At 41.6% G+C, this 21292-nt stretch overlaps 1 protein-coding gene across 7 annotated transcripts in view; it reads right to left on the bottom strand.

The window, feature by feature from the left end:
- Positions 1 to 21292, bottom strand: part of MARK3 (microtubule affinity regulating kinase 3) — an 86375-nt gene that overhangs the window by 20185 nt on the left and 44898 nt on the right. For 6 of the 7 annotated variants that reach the window (XM_059723254.1, XM_014596417.2, XM_019481556.2 and 3 more), the window contains 8 exons: positions 18939 to 18995; positions 18148 to 18384; positions 17918 to 18037; positions 16078 to 16177; positions 14905 to 15017; positions 13258 to 13411; positions 9488 to 9705; positions 1853 to 1956 (listed from right to left, as the gene is read on the bottom strand). In XM_059723254.1, the coding sequence (XP_059579237.1) occupies positions 1853 to 1956; positions 9488 to 9705; positions 13258 to 13411; positions 14905 to 15017; positions 16078 to 16177; positions 17918 to 18037; positions 18148 to 18384; positions 18939 to 18995 (1103 nt within the window). The remainder of the gene's footprint in view (positions 1 to 1852; positions 1957 to 9487; positions 9706 to 13257; positions 13412 to 14904; positions 15018 to 16077; positions 16178 to 17917; positions 18038 to 18147; positions 18385 to 18938; positions 18996 to 21292) is intronic. The other variant, XM_059723253.1, reaches the window with a different exon arrangement.

The raw sequence follows: 21292 nt of genomic DNA, 5'->3' as shown, positions 1-21292 counted from the left end.
ACTATAAACAGAGATGTAATTCAGAGTCCAGTCTAATCAAGTGGGACCTGTACTTGACTAAAGGTTCAGATATGACTTAATTCATTATATCTGATTCTTTTCCCAATCCATTAGCCCTTTAGTAAACTGAGAAGGGAAGGAAAGGGAACACAGGTCTGATTCCTTATTCCATTGCTCCAGTGGTTAAGTAGAGGGTCATGTTGATCCTTCATTCAACAGTAGGACTCATCCCTCCTCCTCTACAAGCCGGAGAAGAATTAAAAGAGAAGACAAAACTTGCCACCCCCTCAAGTCAAATCCACTCAGCAGCTCCACTATAAGGCTGGATAGGAGGCATCCTTATTTGGGGTTTAATCAAAGACTCCAAAGAGAGAGAACAATGGAAAGAAAATGATGTAAAGGGGAAAAAAAAAGTAATCCCAGAAGATTAAGCAACGATTTGTAGCAGCAGTTATTTGGGTGTCTTCCAGATAGCAGGCAAAATAGCTAGCACAATCTATTTGATTGGCAATCCCCAAACCTCTCCATTTGAACTCCTCTTGAAGCTTGGCTTTTACCCAATCTAAACAGGTCCCTGTTTGCATGTGAAATGCCATACTCTTGCTTAAAGATAAGTGTTGCTTTTTTGGCAATCCCATTTGTTTAACAATTGGACAATCCTGCTATGCTCCTTTTCAGTAGCAGCAATCTAATTCACTGGGTAGGTTTTATATGAAACTGGTTGTGGTTATAATTCACTTCAATTCCAGGACAAAGAAACAGTTAACTCCCCACCTATCAGGGATGAGTAAAAGCCTGGACAAGACTGTGAAGGGAGGCTTAAAATGGATTCTTGACTAATAATCTAAACAGTAAGGAATTCTCCACAAGGTATTCCCCACAGGTCCTATTTGATAAACTACCTCTAGTTCTGGGGTTACTCCCAGATACATGGATTTTTGTCTGACTTGTATCACTGGCACAGAGGTGGAAGGATTATCTTGTGCTTTGGGTGTTAACTTTAGTCTTGAGAGAGCCATGTTCAATTTCCTGCTCCACTCTCTACATGACCTTGGGAAAGTCAGATCCTCTGCACCTCATTTCCCCATCTGTAAAATATAGATACAACACTTCACTATCTCAGAAGGTAAATATATTAAAAGACTGTGAAGCAATTAGCACTATAGGAGAAAGGATAATGGTGTACCTGGGCCTGCATGCCCAACAGAACAGGGCACACGCCTAGCCTATACATGGACAGACAAGAAAGGTTTTTGGGGGGTTTGTGTTTTTTTTCTTTTAAATGGTGCTTCAGTATGACAGTGAAGACTGCCAACTGGGGGTGGGGGTGGTGTGTGTGTGTGTGTGTGTGTGTGTGTGTGTGTGTGTGTGTGTGTGTGCGCGTGCGCGCGCGCACACGCACGCACGCACGCACGCACGCACGCACGCACGCACGCACGCACGCACAGAGAGCATCTTAGTCTTCACGTAGGTTTGTACTGGAGGCTGAACAAAAACCCCTCATGGCTTCTCTCTGCTTTTCAACAACCGAAAAAGAGCTCTTGCCAAAAGGGAACCTTCCGTTCCTCTGGATGCTTGAACAAGGCAAGGATTACAGAGAAGTTTCACCTCACCTACAACAGCTATCAAACTTTGGAACCCATTTCACGGCTCATACGTTAAAGCCTAGAAATCCTGGGAATCTAACCAAAAGGCTTCCAGTCCACATCATAGAAATAAGTATTTGCAAGTATCCAGGAACTGAGAATTTGTACTTACCTTGGGTAAAAAGGCACAACGATACTGCTTTGCTTTGAATGATGTAACATTTTTCTGAAACATGGAAAACAAGGAAGGTAGTAAAATTTCATACCTGTTCTCCTTGCCATTTTGGATTACTGAATGTCTATCAGCAGTGGTTCTTTCGCTACAAACATACGTATTACGCCGTGTCATTGCTCCAGGTGCAGTATTATTCTACAAAAGGAAGATATGGGGTATGTTAATTTTCACAAGAAGTTAAAAACTTTTGACAAAAATTAATCTGTTGTTGAAGACCTCATTTCACTTACTTCTACTTACGACGACTTGGTCTACAGCTTGCAATAAAAAAACAAAACAAAAAAAAACAACATTTTCTTTCAAATTAGACAAAAACAGAAGTGCTCTTCAATTGGGCTTGCGCTAGTCTATAAATCTCAGTGTGAACAATGTCTGAAGTACAAAATTACATTTTGTTTTAAGTTTCAAATTAAGAGAGCTTAAAAGCTTCTTAAATTTTAATTACAAGTGCTCTCAACTAGACATGTGAACACAAATGAGAATTTTGTAAAAGCTGATCTAGATGTTTTAAACTTCCTCGACAATTTCAGAAACATTAAGATTTATAGTATGAAGATTTTCTCTTTTAAATCGTTTGAGTTACTCCTTAATGTGATAACGTAATTGAGAGGAAAAACATAATTATATCTAAATCCATCAGTGGAGTAAACCACATTTTGATATTAGATGCTATGAAAGAGACTAAAGTTTTAAAAACAAGAGAGGATAAATATGGCAAATCCTGGAAAAAATAATTGCAAGGCATTTTTAAAATATATTTGTAGGCCCAAACATGTAAGTGAAGCACAAAAGAATAATGGGACCACTTAAATAACATCAAACCCTTATGATAGGAAGAGGTAAAGAAATAGGGTTACTTGTTTTACCTCTGTCTATACAAAGAAAGAGCAGAGATGTGCCCAAATCAGTGTATATAAAGCAAAAAAGCAGCCACTGACAAACATAGCAGTCAATTAAAAGCCTTTGCTAGCTGACCTACAGAAATGTCTCTGCTATCTTTACTCAGACAAAATTCCCTTAGACTTTAGTTCAGAGTTAGGGTTTCAAGTGCCCCACCATTCCAAGGCTGCAGAATCTGCCACAGAACCCAACATTTAATTTAGAAGAGTGTACCAGAATTCTAGTTCTCATTTCAACATGGATTTCTAGGCATACTGTTGTAAACTTTAAAATCTGAAAGTGGGTACAGGCTATACAGATGTCATCTGCCTTGGTCTGCTGTCACCCTGACAAACCGCTCCAGATCTGTCACCATTTATCTATAGAGGAAAAGTAACTTCTAAGTTTTAAAACTTAATATTGCTTTAAATTACTGAAGCCCAAATCCAGCTCCATGTTTATGGATAGGAGAGGACCAGGGGTAATAGCAAGATAGGCAATACTCAAACTTCCTCTCAGCCATAAGCTAGCTAGAAGGATTACCCAAGCCAAGTCTTCCTTCACTTTGCAGAGTATCCTTGGGACCAGAGGAAAAGGTGTACAGCAGATCTTTTGACCAAAAGATCAAGAACAATGCCAGGGGAAATACTCTCCTTGGGGAGTGTATTTTGCACAACCAGGCTTGCAAAGCTCTGCAATGAAGTCTGGAACATGACATCACAAAGGTGCAGGAAGCAGAGTGGCCAAGTTCAGCAAGACAAGTCCTTATTCTTCTGGGCAAGCCATTTCAGCTCATGGAGGTGCTTCTTCTATCTATGAAGAAAGTGTTCCTGAAGGTAAGCCCTTGCTAACTCTGAGCCTAAGCTTAGCCCTTCATATTAAGGTCAAGAATAATTTTTCTTTGGGTCCGAGGGACAACCTCCAGAGCAAACAAGATACATTATTGTGTTGAAAAATCTCCAATGCATGCTCTGCAGAAGCTACTTCTGTAAGTCAATTATTTGGACAGGAGAAGACAGATTCCAAGTCTTCATAACTAAGCTGCTACCACTGAAAATACCTTGGTAATAAGCCTTTGGGGTGCATTGGGAGGCTAAACAGGAGGACTCTACCAATCATAATTCTATCCCACTCCAAACCATATGTAGCATCTGTGTGAGGATCTTGGTAATGTAGAAATAGGTGTTCAGTACGATGAGGGATACCCGTCCCCATGGTGTAGAAATGGTTGCCAGTGTTGTAGCCAGTGTCACAGTGAACTTAAGCCCAAAGATGAATCAATTAAGCATCCTAGTCCAGGATAGTCCTCCTTTGCTCCTCAGAACCAAGAAAAGATGGTTGTAAACCCTGCTTTCACCTTGAAACGTGGGCATAGTTTATTACTTTCAACACCAACAAGGAGTTGCCCATCACAAAGGGCATACCATTTTAAAAAACAAGAAACAGATGATTAGACAAATGGGGGAGGCACAGGGAAACAACACAATAACTGGCATGACTGAATTTGCTGATCACTGCCTAAGGGGTAAGAGGCTGAAGTCATGAGGCCTAGATATTAATTCTTGGGTGGGATTTTGACTGAGCAGCACTATTAGGAATTCAAGTTTCAGAAACCTTTCTTCTGGAAGAAAAAAAAAGACTGCTCTCTCAAAAACTGGAATGGCTTTTATACATGTAACCTGAATGGGTAGCAAGAGATTTTGCTCTATTATTTTATCACAAGTCCTAAAATCTTGAAGAAGGAATGCATAAAGTATGGCAAGTCTACAGAGTGATTTATAATTTGCCAGCATTTGTCAGATAGGCTTGTAATGATGCTTTTGTCAGTCTATCATCTCAACGAAGGGATAAAAAATATTCTCACTCATCTTAAATAAGCTAGCATAACAAAGAGTGTAATTTTAAACACTGATAGAAGTAAATTATGTATGTTTTAGGTAGAGCTGAGGAACAATCTGGCACAAAGACAGGTGTGACAGTTGTTTGTGTGAATAGGTGCACATGAAATTCTCTGATGAAGGTAGCTGAGTTTCCATCGATATAATGCTTACCGAAGCCCTTTTTCTGTCTGTGATATCAAAATGTCTGGAGTAGAAACCTTGACCTTTGAATTCCTCTGGCATCTCTTTTTTGGTTCCTACTTCTAACAGGACCTTTGACCTTAACTGCTTGTGAGCAATTTTTCTGAATGCAGACGGAAGAGGGGTTTGAACAGAGGAAGGAAATTTAAGCATCTTTTATCTCCAGGATCCATCTGTCTAAGGTGATGGAATGCTACATGATATAATGGGAAAGTGTGAAGCTGTCCTTTAAAAGGGTTCTTCCCCTGCTCTGGCCCTGAAGGAGGCTGGTAGGATTGACAGTGATGGCTTTGTGAATAAGATGAAAGAGAATATAACTAACTATTTGTAAGACCTAAGGACAGGTCTTAGGATTGGGTGTTTACTAACCAATAAAAATAAAGCCTTCATTTGCTTTACTGTATCTTGACTAACCCAGTGCCTCCAGATGCCAGGTGTTCTAGATACTCAATTTGCCCATGTGAGGAAAGTAAAAAAAAAAAAAAAAAAATCGAGCCTGCCTGTGAAATATGTAATAGTTGCTGCAACGATCTGTGCAGTGAAGATGGATGCTTCTGAAGCTTCAAACTTTAGGCCTGGCTACTGTATCATACCTAGTTTTGCTCTTCACAAAGTCCTTTGGAACACCTAGCTATATTCTCCCATAAAGTCCATCAACAATGCAAAAAGCACAGCCTGGTAAATTTGCCATTCTGAAATCAAGTGGTGAAAATGAAAATGCCTATCTGCTTGAGTTCATCTTCTTTCCCCCCCTGCCAGGAACTGGGAAGTGTTATGGTCTGTCTAAAAAAACAGTGTCACCACCACCAGAAAACCAGGGCCCAAAAGCTTTGATTTCCAGAAATTTTGTCTTGGATGATAGTGTAAAACTCAGGTATAAGTTGACAGGATGCCATATGTAAAGAAACTTACATTGTACCAATGTCAATGATAATTGGCAGGATTTTACTTCTGTATTAAGAATTCACCATATTAGGAATTTAGATTAAAAAGTTTTAGTAACTTTGCATTAATGAAGACTGATTACGAGAATTGTTTACCAAACAATTATAGAAGCAGTAATCAAGCAAGCTACTCTGAAAACAGAGCAAAAAGGTAGATAATATGCTGAAGGGATTAAAACCCAACTACTTAGTGATTTACCAGTTAAGAATCTAGAAGTTACTGTGGGAGTGTTCTGGGGGAGTTACAGAAGTTACTGGGGGACAGTTGAAACAAATCTTCCCATTTTGCACTAAGCAAAATGCAACAGCTAATTTTAAGATTCATAAGTCCCAAAATAAGGCAGTGTGCTTTTAAGCAAAAACTATGCTTATGCCAGTATTTGTCCAAGTACAAAGCTTTTAAAACTACAGCAAATTGGTAGATGTTAATTAGTGGGGAAATGTGTATGATCTAGCACAACCCATACATTTTTTAAACACACATTAATGAATGCCCAATGGAAAGGATAGATTTTTAAAAAAATTTATTAACAGAAGCTGGCAACACCAAGACCAGCGAACAGGCCAGCAAACAGGAATTTGAGTCGAGAGTTTATGTGGACACTTTCTTTCTTACCCTTCCTACACTAAGTGCGATGAGTGGAAGCAGGTAAAAAAAAGAGGAAATTTTTCAGGAAGCACCATCAGAAGAGGAAGGAGCTAGGAGGAAAAAAACTCCACCAAGATGGCTGGAAGACACTGCAATGACAAAGCCTCTGCCACAGTCAACTCTGCCTGTGTGGGCTACTGATCAGAAGCTTCCATCCAGGTTCTGGTCTGGTTTTGCAGGGACTACAGCCTGCATGTCCCAATCTATCTTGCCTTCTATTTGATGTCAGACTAACATGGTTAACTATTTCTCTGCCAGAGACAGCCAGATGGGAGAATGTTTGTGGTCTGAGAGGTGTCTTCTGGAAGAGTCTCAGGAATCACTCTGGGAGCTGCAGAAGCTTGTGGATTGGCCTAGAAGCATCTGAGAGCATGAAGCCTTCACTGACTCAATTCACAGACTGACCTCCCACATCCGGGGCTCTCAATGTGACAGAAGAATGGGAAGTGAAAACAGGAGACCAGCTTGGCTAGAAAATAATCTTTTCAGTGAGTTGAAACTCAAAAAGGAATCCTAAAAAAAAACAAAAAACAACCCCCACCCCCAATATAAAACAAAAAAACCAAACCCAAAACAAAACACCACAGTAGAAACTTGGACATATTACTAGGGAAGAGTACAAGAGAAGTGTACAGGAATGCTGGTAGAAAACTGGGGAGGCCAAGGCATGATCTGAGACGCAACTGGCAAGGGACATAAAATGCAATAAAATGGGATTCTACAAGTGTGTCAAAAGCAGAAGGAAGACCAAAGAAACCACAGATCCCTTATGGAATACTGAAGGCAAACTAGTTACAGGTGATGCAGAGAAGCCCGAGAAGGCCTTTATTATTTCACTGGTAGGGGCAGCTACCAGATGAAGCATGTGACTGGCAGCAAAGATACGGAAGGAGACGAACAGCCTAAAGTAGTGGCAGAACCGGTAAGGGATTACCTTAGGGAAGCCAGTTTTCAACTTGACAGGGCCACATGGGATGCACCCTAGGGTACTGAAAGAACTGACTGAGAAAGAGGATAGCCAATAGCTCCAAAACTGACAACTCTGGAAGTCTGAATAAGGTCCTGGGTGACTGGAAAGGCAAATATAGTGTTCATCTTTATGAAAGGGAAGAAGAAAGATCTGGGAAATTACAGACCAGTAAACCTGACCACAATACCTGGAAAGATCGTGGAGCAGGTCCTCGAGGAATCCAATAAGAAGCACCTAAAGAAGGTGATCAGGTACAGTCAGCATGGATTCACCAAGAGCAAGCCATTCCTGACCAACCCGATTGCTTTCTCTGATAAAGTGACAGGCACTATGGATGGAAGGAGAGTAGTGGATGGGATATACCTTGACTTTAGCAAGGCTTTGGATACAGTCTCCCACAACGTTCTCATTAACAAGCTAAGGAAATGCAGATTAGATGAAAGTATTGTAAGGTATATACATAACTGGTTGGATCATCGTGCTCAACGAGTAGTCATCCATGTCTCAATGTCTAGCTGGGAGGAGGTATCAAGTGGGGATCCCCAGGGGTCTGTCCTGGGTCCAGTATTGTTTAATATCTTCATTAATGATTTGGACGATGGGATCAAGTGCACGCTTGGCAAATTTGCGGATGACACCAAGTTGGGCGGAGTTGCAGACACTCTGGAGGGCAGGGCTAGGATCCAGAATAACCTGGATAGACTGGAAAAATGGTCCACAATCAACCAGATGAAATTCAAGTAGGACAAGTGCCAAGTCCTGTCTTAGGGATAAAATAACTACATGTACAAATACAGACTGGGGAATAACTGGCTAAGCTGCAATGTCACAGAAAAGGACATACGGCTTACAGTTGACCCAAAAGTTGAATTCGTATTAACAGGCATTTCACTTGCATATCAAGCAAAGTGCGATTCTTCTGCTCTGTTCAGCATTGGTGAGTCATCACCTGAAGTACTGTGTCCTGTTTTGGGCCCCACATTTCAAGAAGGATGTGCACAGATGGGAAAGAGTCCAGTTGAGTGCAGCAAAAGTGATTAGGGACCTGGGAGGCAAGACCAATCAGGAAAGGCTGAAAGAATTATGGTTATTTAGTCTGGGGAAGAGAAAACTGAAGGGGAATTTGGTAAGTCTTCAAATAACTTAAGGGTGATTACAAAGAGGAAGGAAACGGGCTTCTCTCTGTGACCGTAGGGGGCAGGTCCCAAGAGCAAGCACTGCTCCCCTACTGCCAAATTTCCAAATCCATGGAGAGCCCATGGGCTGGACAGCATGGCCCCGTGCACTAAATCAGGCTGCATCCACCCAGCCATGCATGCAAGGCCCCTATCCTGGTACACATGTGCATGGGGGCAGCCGAGGCTGCACAGGGCCCCATCTGGATGTGTGGGGCCAAGTAGAGGCAGTGCAGGGACCATTCCAGCCCATGGACTGGCCCTGAACCACTTGTCATGCCCATGGGGTCAAAAGATTGAGCACCACTGATTTATAATTATAAGATGGATAAAAGCAGTGGCAAATTACTTTTCAGAGGATGGTAACAAAATCACCAGTTGCGATTTCAGAATCATGTAGGAATCATAGAAAAGTAAGGCTAGAAGAGACCTCTGGAGGTCATCTCATCTAAACCCCTGCCTGTAGCAGAATCATCCCTATCCAAACCATCCTATACAGATCCAGTTCTAACCTATTTGTAAAACTATACAGGCAACTACACAACCACAAAGCTTAACATGTCACAGGTAAAAGCAGGGAAAAAAATAGTCGCCAGTGTTCTGCTGCTGCAAGGATTGTTAAAAAAATGCTCGACTTATGCAACCTATTCCATAGAACAGACTCCAAATTCCTTTTCTTTCTTTTAAACTGTTTAAGATGCATCTCTAAATCACTGTTTGTCAGGTCATATCTTAAGGGCTATTTCAGAAATGTGAATAATAGGTAAGTGAACTAAGTTACTGGGTAGTTGACTGAAAGAATATAAATGAGTTCATAAGATACCTAAGCTTGTTTTTGGGAATGAAAGGAGAGAAACATTAAAAACCAATACACAGTGACAGGCCACTGGGTGGAATGATTTTTCCCCCCCACCTACTCAATGTGCTTTCTGCTCATACGCTTTAAGGAATAAAATGGTTCTACTTACACTGGGGACAGCAGAACTTTTCTTACGTTCAGGAATATCAGCCTTATTTGGATTGCTGGCATTTCCCAGCATGGGGCTAGCTGGAGCAATTCCTCTTCCTCCAACAGCACTGCTGCTAGATTTCCTTGACTGAATTCCTTCTTCTTTGAGGTCACTGTCTGTAGTGCTAGTTTGGCTTCGTTTTGGATATGCCACTACTGGAGGAATGGATGGTCCAGCTAATGGAGAGAAGAAATCTTTTAAAATCTAGATGCTATTAAAGTTTGTTATTTATTACACAAATACGTTAAAAGTCTAAATAATTCAATCCCAGAGGTTAAAACAGGTGTGGGCAAAATACAGCTTGTGGGCCAGCCCATGGCAGGTCCTTCAGTCCTGCCTAGCCCAGGCACTGTCCGGCTCGTGGCACATCCCACCACCCCTGGGCATGCAGTGGGGCTGGGGCACCTCTGTGGCAGGACTCTTTGTAGGCAGCCCAGGTGGTGGCAGCTCTTTCTGGCTGCTGCGGCAGCTGGCCTCCAGACCCATGGAGACGGATGGGGACTCATGTGCACAGCCCCAGCCCTGTCCTGGCCTAGTCACCACTGGCACTGCAGCTGCCTCCGGCCCACCCAGTGGGGTAACAGAGAGAAGATGCAAGGGCTCTGGGACTGCAGCAAGAACAGCCTGGCAGCAGCAAAGGAAAGGTAGCTGCTTTTCCCCCCATGCCCAGCAGCAGCTTCTGCCTGGCTCACTGTGGGTGGGTTGGTCCAGAGTAGTGGGAGGGTAAGCTGGGGTTGGGGCTGTGTGCACAGGTCCTGGCTGGTCTGGAGCTGGTCCACTCCAACCAGGGCAAGTCTGGAGTGGGTGTGGGGTGGGCCAGGGCTGTACGCTCAGCTGCTGCTGGGTGCTGGTGGGGAGGAGCCGCAGGGTACACAAGCTCTGGGCTATTCATAGAATCATAGAAGTAGGGTTGGAAGGGACCTTGTAGATCTTCAGGACCAACCCCCTGCCTGGGCAGGAAGAAAAACTGGGCTCAAATGACCCCAGCCAGGTAGGCATTAAGCTGCTTCTTAAAGACTCCCAGGGTAGGAGCCAGCACCACTTCCCTTGGAAGTTGGTTCCAGATCCTAGCCACCCTAACTGTGAAGTAGTTCTTACAGCTGTCTAATCTAAACCTACTCTCCAACAACTTGTGGCTGTTATTCCTTGTTATCCCAGGGGGTGCTAGGGGAAACAAGGTCTCCCCCAAACCCTTCTGGTGCCCCCTAGTGAGTTTACAGATGTTCACCAGGTCCCCTGGCGGGGGGCAGGGGGTGCTGACCGGCCTGCGACAGCTCCCCAAAACTGCCTATGTGGCCCATAGACACAAATAATTGCCCGCCCCTGTGTTAAAAGATTAAGAATCATTACTGCAGATTTGGAGTTGCACAATGTGAAAAGTATTTTAAGGTTCCCACCTTGTTTCACTTCATAGACATTAGGGCTGGAAGGGACATTATGAAATCATCAGGTCCAGCCCCCTGCCCAAAGGGCAGGAAGTCAGCTGGGGTCAGATGACCCAAGCAAGATATGCATCCAATGCAACTTGAATGTGTTCAGAGTACGTGCCTGCACCACTTCTCGGGGTAGTCTATTCAAGACTCTGGAGATTTGGAAGGTAAAGAAGTTTTTCCTTATGTTCAATCTAAAACAGTCTTCCAGTAGTTTGTGGCCATCAGACCTTGTCTTCCCTAGGGAAGCCCTGGTGAACAGATGTTCTCCCAGTTCCTGGTGCACACTCTTGACATACTAATAGGCTGCCACCAAGTCCCCTCTGAGCCTATGCTTCTCCAGGCTGAAGAGTCTCGTGCCTCTCAGCCTCCTCTCATACGGCCTGCTCTCTCGACCTCTGATCATGCGTGTGGCTCTCCTCTGGACACTCTCGAGCTTCTCCACATCTTTTTTAAAGTGTGGAGCCCAGAACTGGATGCAGTACTGTAGCTGCGGCCTCACCAAGGCTGAGTAAAGCCTGAGAATGACATCTTGGGACTTGTTTGAGACGCATCAGTAGATGCAAGCCAGAGTTTTAATTTGCTTTGTCGCACTGGTGGCTCATATTCATCTTGTGGTCAATCACGACCCCTAAGTCTCTTTCAGACGTAGTGCTAGCAAGTGAAGCACTGCCGAGCCTATAGGTATGGTGTGGGTTCTTTTCTCCCAAGGTGGAGCACCTTGCATTTCTCAATATTGAAGGTCATCAGGTTTATATCCGCCCACCTTGCAAGCCTGTTCACGTCGGCTTGAATCCTCAGCCTATCCTCCAGTGTAACCACACTTCCCCAGAGTTTGGTGTTAACTGCAAACTTAGTCCGCTTCTGACACACGAATCCAGATCATTAATGAATATATTAAAGAGTACTGGACCCTGAGGGACGCCACTGGTCACCATGCACCATATTGACTTGGTTCCATCGATTATCACTCTCTGGATTATCACAGAGCCAGTTTCCCAGCCATCGGACCGTGAAGTTGTCAAGGCCACAGTTCCCCAATTTTGCTGCGAGGACATCGTGGGAGACCAAGTCAAAGGCTTTTTTGAAATTGAAGTAAATGACATCAACCTCTCCCCCACTGTCCAGGTGATGCATCACCTGGTCATAGAAGGAGATGAGAATAAGATGAAAAAAGCCATTTAACCATTTGTTTAAGTGGTTAAAGGTGTGGGAGACAGTTTTAGGTCACACATTTGTGGTCCCGCTTAATAGACGTAGCATTCCAGAATGCCTGAATTGGTGGAAAGACACCTGCACACAATTACTGTCAGCTTAATTCAGAGCAGCCAGGAAGTGGCTTTGACTTGTGCACTGGGCTCCTGCTGCCATCAGGAATAAAAGGAGGGACAGAAAACTGTTCTAGTTTACCCTCAGACATTAATAGGCGAATGTTTTAATAGACTATCAATTTCTTATTGGCATTAATTCTTTCCTAGGTACTAAACAGGTTTTGGTTCAGAAGAGGTGGCTGGGACAGAAAGAATCAAAACTATGAAGTATTTCAGTTGCTCTCTTCACATAAAATTAATTGACCTGATTGTTCTTTGTGATGCTTTCCCAAATACAGAATGTAAACAATCCCAGGAGACCTGGTGAGAGGAAAGCAACCTCTTTGCTTATAAACAACTCTTGTATATTCAGGTCAAAAGGAGATTCCTTTTGTGAGATAGTGATTAGGCAAGGTGGTTTATAAAATACTTAGTAAGCAGCAAGTAGCTGTTCTGCATATTCATTAGGCAGAAAAGTTAAAGTTTGGCTGGTGTCACTGTTACTTTTTAAAATTAGACTTTTGCAGACACTGAAGTTACTGAAAACTCAGGAAATGGGAAACAAGAAGTAGTTCTGGCAAGCTGACAGTTCTCTGGTTTTTAGACGCAAATTGACCTATTAGCGTCAAAAGGAAACAAAAGCTGCATGGACATATGAAAAGTGAGGGGGAGGGGGTGATGTGCTTTCCAGGGAGAACAAGAGAGCTTGCAAGATGCTGTTTAATGTGTACAACAAAACTTTCTTACAATGGTCATGAAAACAAGAGAAGATACAAGCAGAAACAAGCATTTAGTATACTGTTTAGAAGTAGTTCTGATATAGTTATAAGAACACATGACTAATATAAAACAGTCACTAGATCATTAAATCCTTGGACCACAGGCAATGTGATCTCTCTCCTTATTTAGAAGGTAGAGACAGTACACTAAGAATACATCTTCCCAAAGCAATTACATCGTCACTCTGAAATAGAAATAGATCACCCACCATGATCACTGTACCGTCGCTGTTTTTGGCTGGAAGATATGCTTCTCTGCACTTTGTGGTGAGGAGATTGTCCAGTGCTATTGTTGAGATCACTACTTGGCCTAACTTTAGCGAGTGAAAGATTGCTGCTGGAGCTTGAATCACTAGCATCCAACTACAACAGAAAATTCAAAAAAGGCTTAGTTAAATAGAAAGCATCCTGCAGCGATTCCGAACATAATCTTAAATGAGCAACATTCCAAGAAGTTCTTTTAATGAAGTGATCACAGTAATGAGACCCACTCCAGTGCCAGAAACTAACAGCTTTCCTGTTAGTTTCTCTCTCAGGTGTTTTAAGGTACAGATCCATTCAAAATGCCTACCTATGCTAAGCAGTTCAATTCTGAACACATTTGGAAACTGCTGGTTATAAAAGTTATTTTGCAGAGAAACAAGGATCCTGTGATCCCTTCTAAGGGTAAGGCTGGGGGTAAGACTAGTGTTTTTGAACAAGGCAAGAAAAGCCACATGTGTACCTGCAACTCCTAGGGAGCCTTCCCCCTCAGACACTGTCATTAACATGGACCCCATTCATCCATTTCCCTTCTAGGTTTTCAACAGTGAGTAAAATCATAGGCTGTGGAGTTGAACAGGCTGCTGGTGACAGCATCTGTGGCTTGAGTGACTTCATACTTCAAGCAAGGGAGAGTGAGGCAGCTCCAACAGCTCCTTCAACAGAGGGTCCAGATTTTATCATGCTAACACTGAGGAAGGAGGTCAGGTCACAGAATACATCTTGAAGAACTACAGTACTACAAGTAGCCTTTTTTTTTTTAATCTTCTCTTTGTGCTCTTTCTTCAGAGACCCCTGAGATTTTATCAAACAAGGAAGATGGATCTTTAGATGCAGCTATTTCAGCTCCTCAAGCAGTTGGTAGGGCCAAGCATTCCAACATTAAAGGGGGGGATACAAGGAGCTCTTTAGTAATAAAGATTTTCAAGCAAAGATTCCTTTTTCTAAGCTAACTCAAAACAGTATGTGTAGATAACAAGTTCTGTTATGAGCCCCTAAGCTAGATGCAGCAGTCATTAAGAAGCATTACTGCCGGTACAAAGGACAATTCTTCCTACCTGGAGACGTGCATTCAATTATCACTACTAATTTTGGTACTGAGGTAGACTTCTTTGCTAAATAATCCATTAAAAAATTCTTCCTTGTTGAAAAAGAAAGCATCAAACTAATAAATTGATATGAATCATTAACTGATACATACTACTTATAGGACAACAGGTAAACCAAACAATTATAGAAACACAGATATTATTGCAAGATCTGACCAGTTAAACAAGGGTGGTAAACAACTGAGGGGCAGGTCGAGTCTCAGTGGAATACAGATGGATGTGCAACTGCACTCGAAGCAAGGCCTTCTCCTGCACTGGGAAGGAAGGGACCAGGCATCCATCTGGGGCATGGATGCAGTTCAATGGACACCACTAGCTAAACAAACCTGACTTCCGGTGCACATGACACACATGCACCAACACTGGAATTTATGTGGAGAATTATCTGAAGAACCAGCTTCACTTTGCTGCCCTGAGGGAGGGTTTTTTCCTCCCTGTATTCAACAGAATACATGTATTTTAGCCTATTTCCATCACTATACTTACCTCTGATGATTTCCTCCCTAACAATAAGTACGTAGCTGTGATTTCATCATACTTCATTTTACTAAGCGATTCTTGAATTTCTTCTTGAGAATATCCCATTCCAACCATAATATCTAAAATAAACAAAACAATTTATAAGTAACAATACACTTCGATAAACTGTTCAAGTACTTCCATGTTCGAAGCAAGTGTCTTTATTTCATTGTTAGGGGCAGATATCTAAATGTCAGAAACTAATCTTAATTAGATACTGACAGTAATAAGATTTAGTTACTGTATTTACTCAAATCCAAGACTACTCTGAATTTAAGACAACTCCATTCCAACAGTTAAGAGTCTAGCCATGGAAAAATTTATAAATGTGTTAATAAATTTTCCTTTGTACAGAATTAATAATTAGAGGGTTGTCTTAAATTCGGCCCCCCTACTACTGCAGCAGGGAAAGTAGCGATGGGGGGCAGGCAGGTAGCATACCCCATCCCTTCACCACTTGTGCACCCAGCACCTGCTGCCTCCCCCCCACTACTTGTCCCCCTATGTCTGTATCCCTGGCACCTTCTCCCCTGCTGTCTGACGCCCCACCCCTGCTGTGCATCCCCTGGCTCCAGCCTGGGGCACGGAGTGTACATTTCCTTTGGCCCCAGCCTGACCACACACCAGCAGCAGCAGCTCTGGTTGGGCTGCAGTGCCAGAGCCAGAGCCTGGGCCAGGCTGGAGCTACTGCCACAGCCATTACTGAGATGGGGCTGGGGTCAGAGCAACCCCGTGTTTCATGCTCCATGCCCCAGGCTTGAGCAGGGCCAGAGCCCTGCTGGAGCTGGAGGCTAAGTGGCAACAGTGCTGGGTGGGGGAGCCGAGTGGGAAGAGGGGTAGCTGGGGTAGGGGCAGACTACCAGCAGCCCTGAACCCGAGTCAGGGTCAGAGTTGGAACTGCAGCAGGTGCCTGGCCCCTGACAGCCTTCTACTCAAATCCAAGTCCAGTACCCCCACTCCCTTCCACATTAAAAATGGAGGGAAAAAACCTTGTCTTGGACTTAAGTAAGTATGGTATGTGTTTCAAACTACCTAAACATTCAAATCTGGTACCAAAACAAAGTCTAATTATGCAGTGTATCATGAAGTATTTGTTTGACAGCCTACAAATTGAGAACATCCTGGAAAGTACTAGAATACCTATTCTTTTCTGGTCCGAGATATCCAATTCTGGTTCAACAAAAGGTTTAAGCTCATCCTCCTCATGTCCTGCATTGATCCATCTGTCCTTCATAATTTGCTGCAAAGACAAGTTGCTTATTAGAAACAAATATTTAGCAGCAAACAAAACAAGATGAAGGGTTCAAGTTCTACCCATTATAGTCTTTTGGTAACAAAGAGACAACAAATACACCATGACTGAATCAAAAAACCGAGTACCTTTGTTCTTTTCTGATCCTTCCCACTTTCCTTTTCCAGAACCGTCAATTTTGCAACTGGACTGTCTTATTAATTGGTCCCTTCCTCACCTATCTGAGAGGCAGGTTTCTAATCAGATGTATTCCAGCACATAGTTCAAAGCTGAACACCAGTAGTGGAGAGGCTGGTTGCAGTGTGAGCACAAGGAAGAGACTAATAAAAAAAGTTCCATCTGGGCACCTTTACTGCATCTTGTTCATTAATGCTCTTCAGCCACATGACTCCCTAAAAGGCTCCCCATTCTAAGTATTACTCACCTGGAAACTAGCCAGTTCTCCAAAGTTAAAGCATACAATATTGCCAAGGAATACAAAAGTAAAAGGAACAACAGAGAAAATTAAACACTAGTTTAAAAAGTATCACAATTAAGAAAACACGAGTTGAGCAGTTAACCCTTTTCAAATGTTGACCCGTTTGGTGCCCCACAGTATTAGACTGTACTTGGAAAGAGTTTCACAGAAACATCCTCCTGCCTGGCATGGTGCTCAAGGTTTGAGAACTGTAATTAAATAAACTTCCTTTGATTACCCCATAACTACAGATCTCATCACGCATACTGCATTATTCAACAGCAAATGTCTGCCACAATATAAATCACAAAAGTGTTACCACTGTGCTTTGGTATTGGCTTGTTTTTTTAAAAACAAACTTATATGACAAAGGACCATATTTTCAAATATGCTTGTTTAAGTGCACATGCCCAAAGCATGCTTGCAAATCCCTGATGCACATGCAATGAGGGTTACATGCATTAAACTACAATTTTACATTATGTATCTGCCCACTTAAATCAGGGGCATACAAAAATACACATGTAAGTTGGCACTCATCCTACAACTGGGTTGGGTTGCATATCCATGGAAGAAACTTCCATCACTGAAATGAGAAACTGACTTGAGGGAGTAAGTTACAACTTCATCATATTCATGCCAAAAATTCATGGGGAACGGAATATCCTTACTTAAAAACTAGCACAGGACTACAAACTTACCTAAACTTATTACAGCTACTTATCTAGCTGGCAGAAGAGACTGTACAGGAAAACCAATGCTATCTAACCCCCCACCCCTTGGTATAGCACTTAAGTTTAGTAACATCCCATCAATATCTTGCAACAAGAAGTTTAGAAAATAGCGTGTTGCTTCACCCACCAGTACTAGTCTTCTGCATGACCGTATAAATGCTTACACAAAGCAAGTAGACCAGCCCTCGATAATTACTTTTTAATGAGCCTATGTGCTGAAGTCCAGAAGCGAATGATCCACTAATAAAGGAAATCCAGCAATTTACTGTTGGGAAGAGTTATGTAAACCATGCAACATAATAAGCAAGTCTTAAACTCAAGCCATTCAGCCGGATTAAATAAGAAAATTCCAGAGAGTTTAGCTTCCACCTGCTGGGTAAAAAAGGCAAAGAACCTCAGGGCAGCAAATCCAGCAAGCTGTTTACAAGAAAAATGTTATCCATTGAAGTGCAATACTTGCTACTGAATAAAGGGAAACAATTGACAACACTTCAAGCTTCCCAAATTCTCTCCAACTAACATTTTATTTGTGCTTACCTCTAGTGTGCCTCTTTTAGTTGGGTTTAGCACCAGGAAACGTTTGAGGAGGTTTTCACAGTCTGTTGACATGTAGAAAGGAATCCTGTATTTTCCTCTTAGTACTCTCTCTCGCAGTTCCTTGGGTAAAGAAGGGGGAGAGCAAGCATTAAGTTATAAAAAAACCCAACAGAACAATTCAAAATATTGGGGCTGGACTATATAAGCACTTAGCATTTTTTTTAATGTACCTTTAGGTTCTGCCCATCAAAAGGAAGAGATCCACTCACAAGTGTATAAAGAATAACACCCAGACTCCAAACATCTACTTCAGGTCCATCATATTTCTTTCCTTGGAAGAGCTCTGGAGCAGCATATGGTGGGCTGCCACAAAATGTGTCCAGTTTATTTCCAACTGTAAACTCATTGCTAAAACCAAAGTCTGCTATTTTAATGTTCATATCTGCATCTAGCAAGAGATTTTCAGCCTAGATAGGAAAGGAAAAAAAATGCACTGAAGTTTGAACTTACGATTTTTTTGTTAAAGAAACGTATTGCTTTTTAAATTAATTTTTAAAGGCCAGCAGAAGCTGATATTCAATTTAATTGAAAGTATTTATATAACTATACAAGTCAGTCATTCATGCAGACTGCATTTTAAAATCTCAATGCATTACTTTCAAATTTATGATGGCTGTTATCAGTCACATGCAGCTTCCATCCAAGTATTCCATGGAAACATTCTGTATTACTGTAAACCACAAGTTTCCACGTGAAAACAAGAATGTCTCAAAATCTACACTAGTATCTGGTACAATAGCTTGTAACACAGAATATCTTCGAGGTCTCCATACTCATTTTTAAGAAACTGTTCCATATTTACCATATTTTAACATTTAATACTTGTAAGCAAAGGAAGATATTTTAAAAAAAACCTCTCAAGTCTTAAGGGAACATTCTAAAATGACATATATAACTAAAGCCATTGCACATACATTTTGGTAGGGTTATTTTGGTTTGCTTGTTTGTTTACTATACTCACCTTGAGATCTCTATGAACAATATGCTTTTGGTGGCAGTACTGCACTGCAGATACTATCTGGATAGAAAACAGGCCCAATTATATAAGTGACACCTCAAAGAAACAGATTTGTAATCAGAAATTTCAATATTAGTTGCTAAAATTGACATGTATTTATGCATTCAAAGCCATAAAACCAATACTACAGTGACCACCATATTCAGGATAAAACTGATAAATATTAAATGCAAACTTCTTATTCAACACACTGGCTTCTACTACCTTCTGAAATGTATTGTTGTATCACCACAGCTAATACAGGCGAAGAGGAAGCAATAACTTTTATCAAGGTTGTTTCCACTGTAAAACTGCTCTCCACTTTCTGAAAATTTCACCATTAGACTGAAGTTTTCCAGTCTGCCTGAAAGTGATTTTTTTTTATTTTATTTTTTTTATGTTCAATAGTTGGGGGTGGGGGTAGAGAGAGTTTGGTGAACAAGAGAAACAGCTTGTGTGCATTATACAGTTAAAAGTTACTGACTGGCAAACCTTCAGGGATCTGCACATTACACATTACTTTATTCATCTTAAATTTTATCAGTGTACAGTACAACAACATAAGCTTGAAGGAGACCCGGGCTCAGTGTGCTGCTTTTAGGTCTATTTCTAATCATGTAATTATACAACTACTGTTCTGAAATGGACAACGTTTTCTGCACCTTTGGTGGCCCTTGCAAAGTGCCCAGGGAACAATTTAAAGACCAGGGCATTCACACATTAGTAAAACATCACTACTAGTTGCTACACATGCATCTAAGGCTGTAGAAGAAAAGTATGATCTAGTGTATATTTGACACACAGCATAAAACTTGCATATGCACTAGTCAGATTTAAGATTACAGATTAAACTTTTATTTGTATGGTAACTCAGAAGTCAGGAAGCCTTTTTATTTTATAAATATTAGCAAGTTTCATTTTACAAGGAGCTCCAATAATAAAATGTGAGGTACCGTTATATTTTGTAACATGTTATGTTTTCCAACATAAGAGAGGATTCCTCTGTAACAGGGCACCGGCCACTATGCGTTATATCTATTTAATACAAAGTCCACAAAGAATTCTTTGACTGCATGTCAGAGTACACAGTTTTCACTTCTAGACTGTTATATCCGTTCATATATTAAATCTTAAAAAAACCAGTATTCCATTCTGCAATTTAAGTCAAAATAAATTGTATGCCTGTATGATAGAATTAATGTGTGCATGTCTGACAACAACCTTGAAGAAAGTCCTATGAAAGGATAAACTTACTACACAGCCCTTGGTGGTTTGTTCTTCCTTCACGTTATTATTCCCTTCTTTATTTGGCTCCCCCCCCCCCTTGCAGCTACTGTTCCTTTTTCTATTATATGTATGTATTGTGAGCATTTTCCTTCCCCTCCTCCATGTATGACCGTCCCCCTTGATCTTCCTTCCATCTTTCCCTCTATAACTCTAGCACCCTGATAAATCGCAGGCAGAGATCCACTAGACTTTTTATCTCCCAACACTATCCCTGGGTCTCCAGGATTATCAGCATGACAAGCATTTCCTGAATATAGTCCAAAATGCAGTCCTATTCGATTTTCAACTTTAAGTAAAAATCACTTCTGCTCCCAAATGGCCAGAGAGAGAATGACAAAGCTGATCAAAAACAAGTGTTTTCCTTTGTCAGCTAGTAAAACGGGTAGCAGAGAGGCTGTAACAAGGAGGCAGCAGTTGAGAATAGAAAGGAAAGGGAAAGAAGACAAGAAGAGGAAATGAAAGCAAACCAACAGCATGAAGGAAAAGAAACCAAACTTAATGTAATACTACAAGGAATGTTTTCACATTAGCCTTCTTTGTTTCCCTTGCTGTTTTCCTTCTTTTCCCTTTAAATATGTAAGGTAGTGTCTTCAGTAAGAAACTTTCTGATGCTGAAGTCATCATTAGTAACTCATCTCTTATTTAGTAAATGCTGCACTGAAGGTATGTGGATTTTTTTCCCAGGCCTAAACACGTCATGTAATAACATCTACTCATTCTAAAACAGCACTTAGAGATGATATTAATAAGGGTCGCACTTGTAGTTTCTCCTAGAAGAGATGGGAAGATCAGAGCTAACTGCTAACAAATTCAGCAGGGAGGGGGCATAGGGAAATATCGCTTATTTAACTTGCTTTTACTATGCAAACGCAGAAACTTGTTTCCTCATTTCTACATTAATTCTAATTGACCACATGTCAGATTGGAGAATTTCCTCAAGTCATCAGACGATCAATCCACAAGCCTGTGGTAATGGAATAAGAATCAGATTATCGGAAAAATCCTAAACAGTTTTGGAGTACAAGTTCTTG

The sequence above is a fragment of the Alligator mississippiensis genome, chromosome 2 (genome assembly GCF_030867095.1).
Source record: "Alligator mississippiensis isolate rAllMis1 chromosome 2, rAllMis1, whole genome shotgun sequence".
NCBI lineage: Eukaryota > Metazoa > Chordata > Crocodylia > Alligatoridae > Alligator > Alligator mississippiensis.
This window is presented reverse-complemented; position numbering and strand designations above follow the sequence as displayed.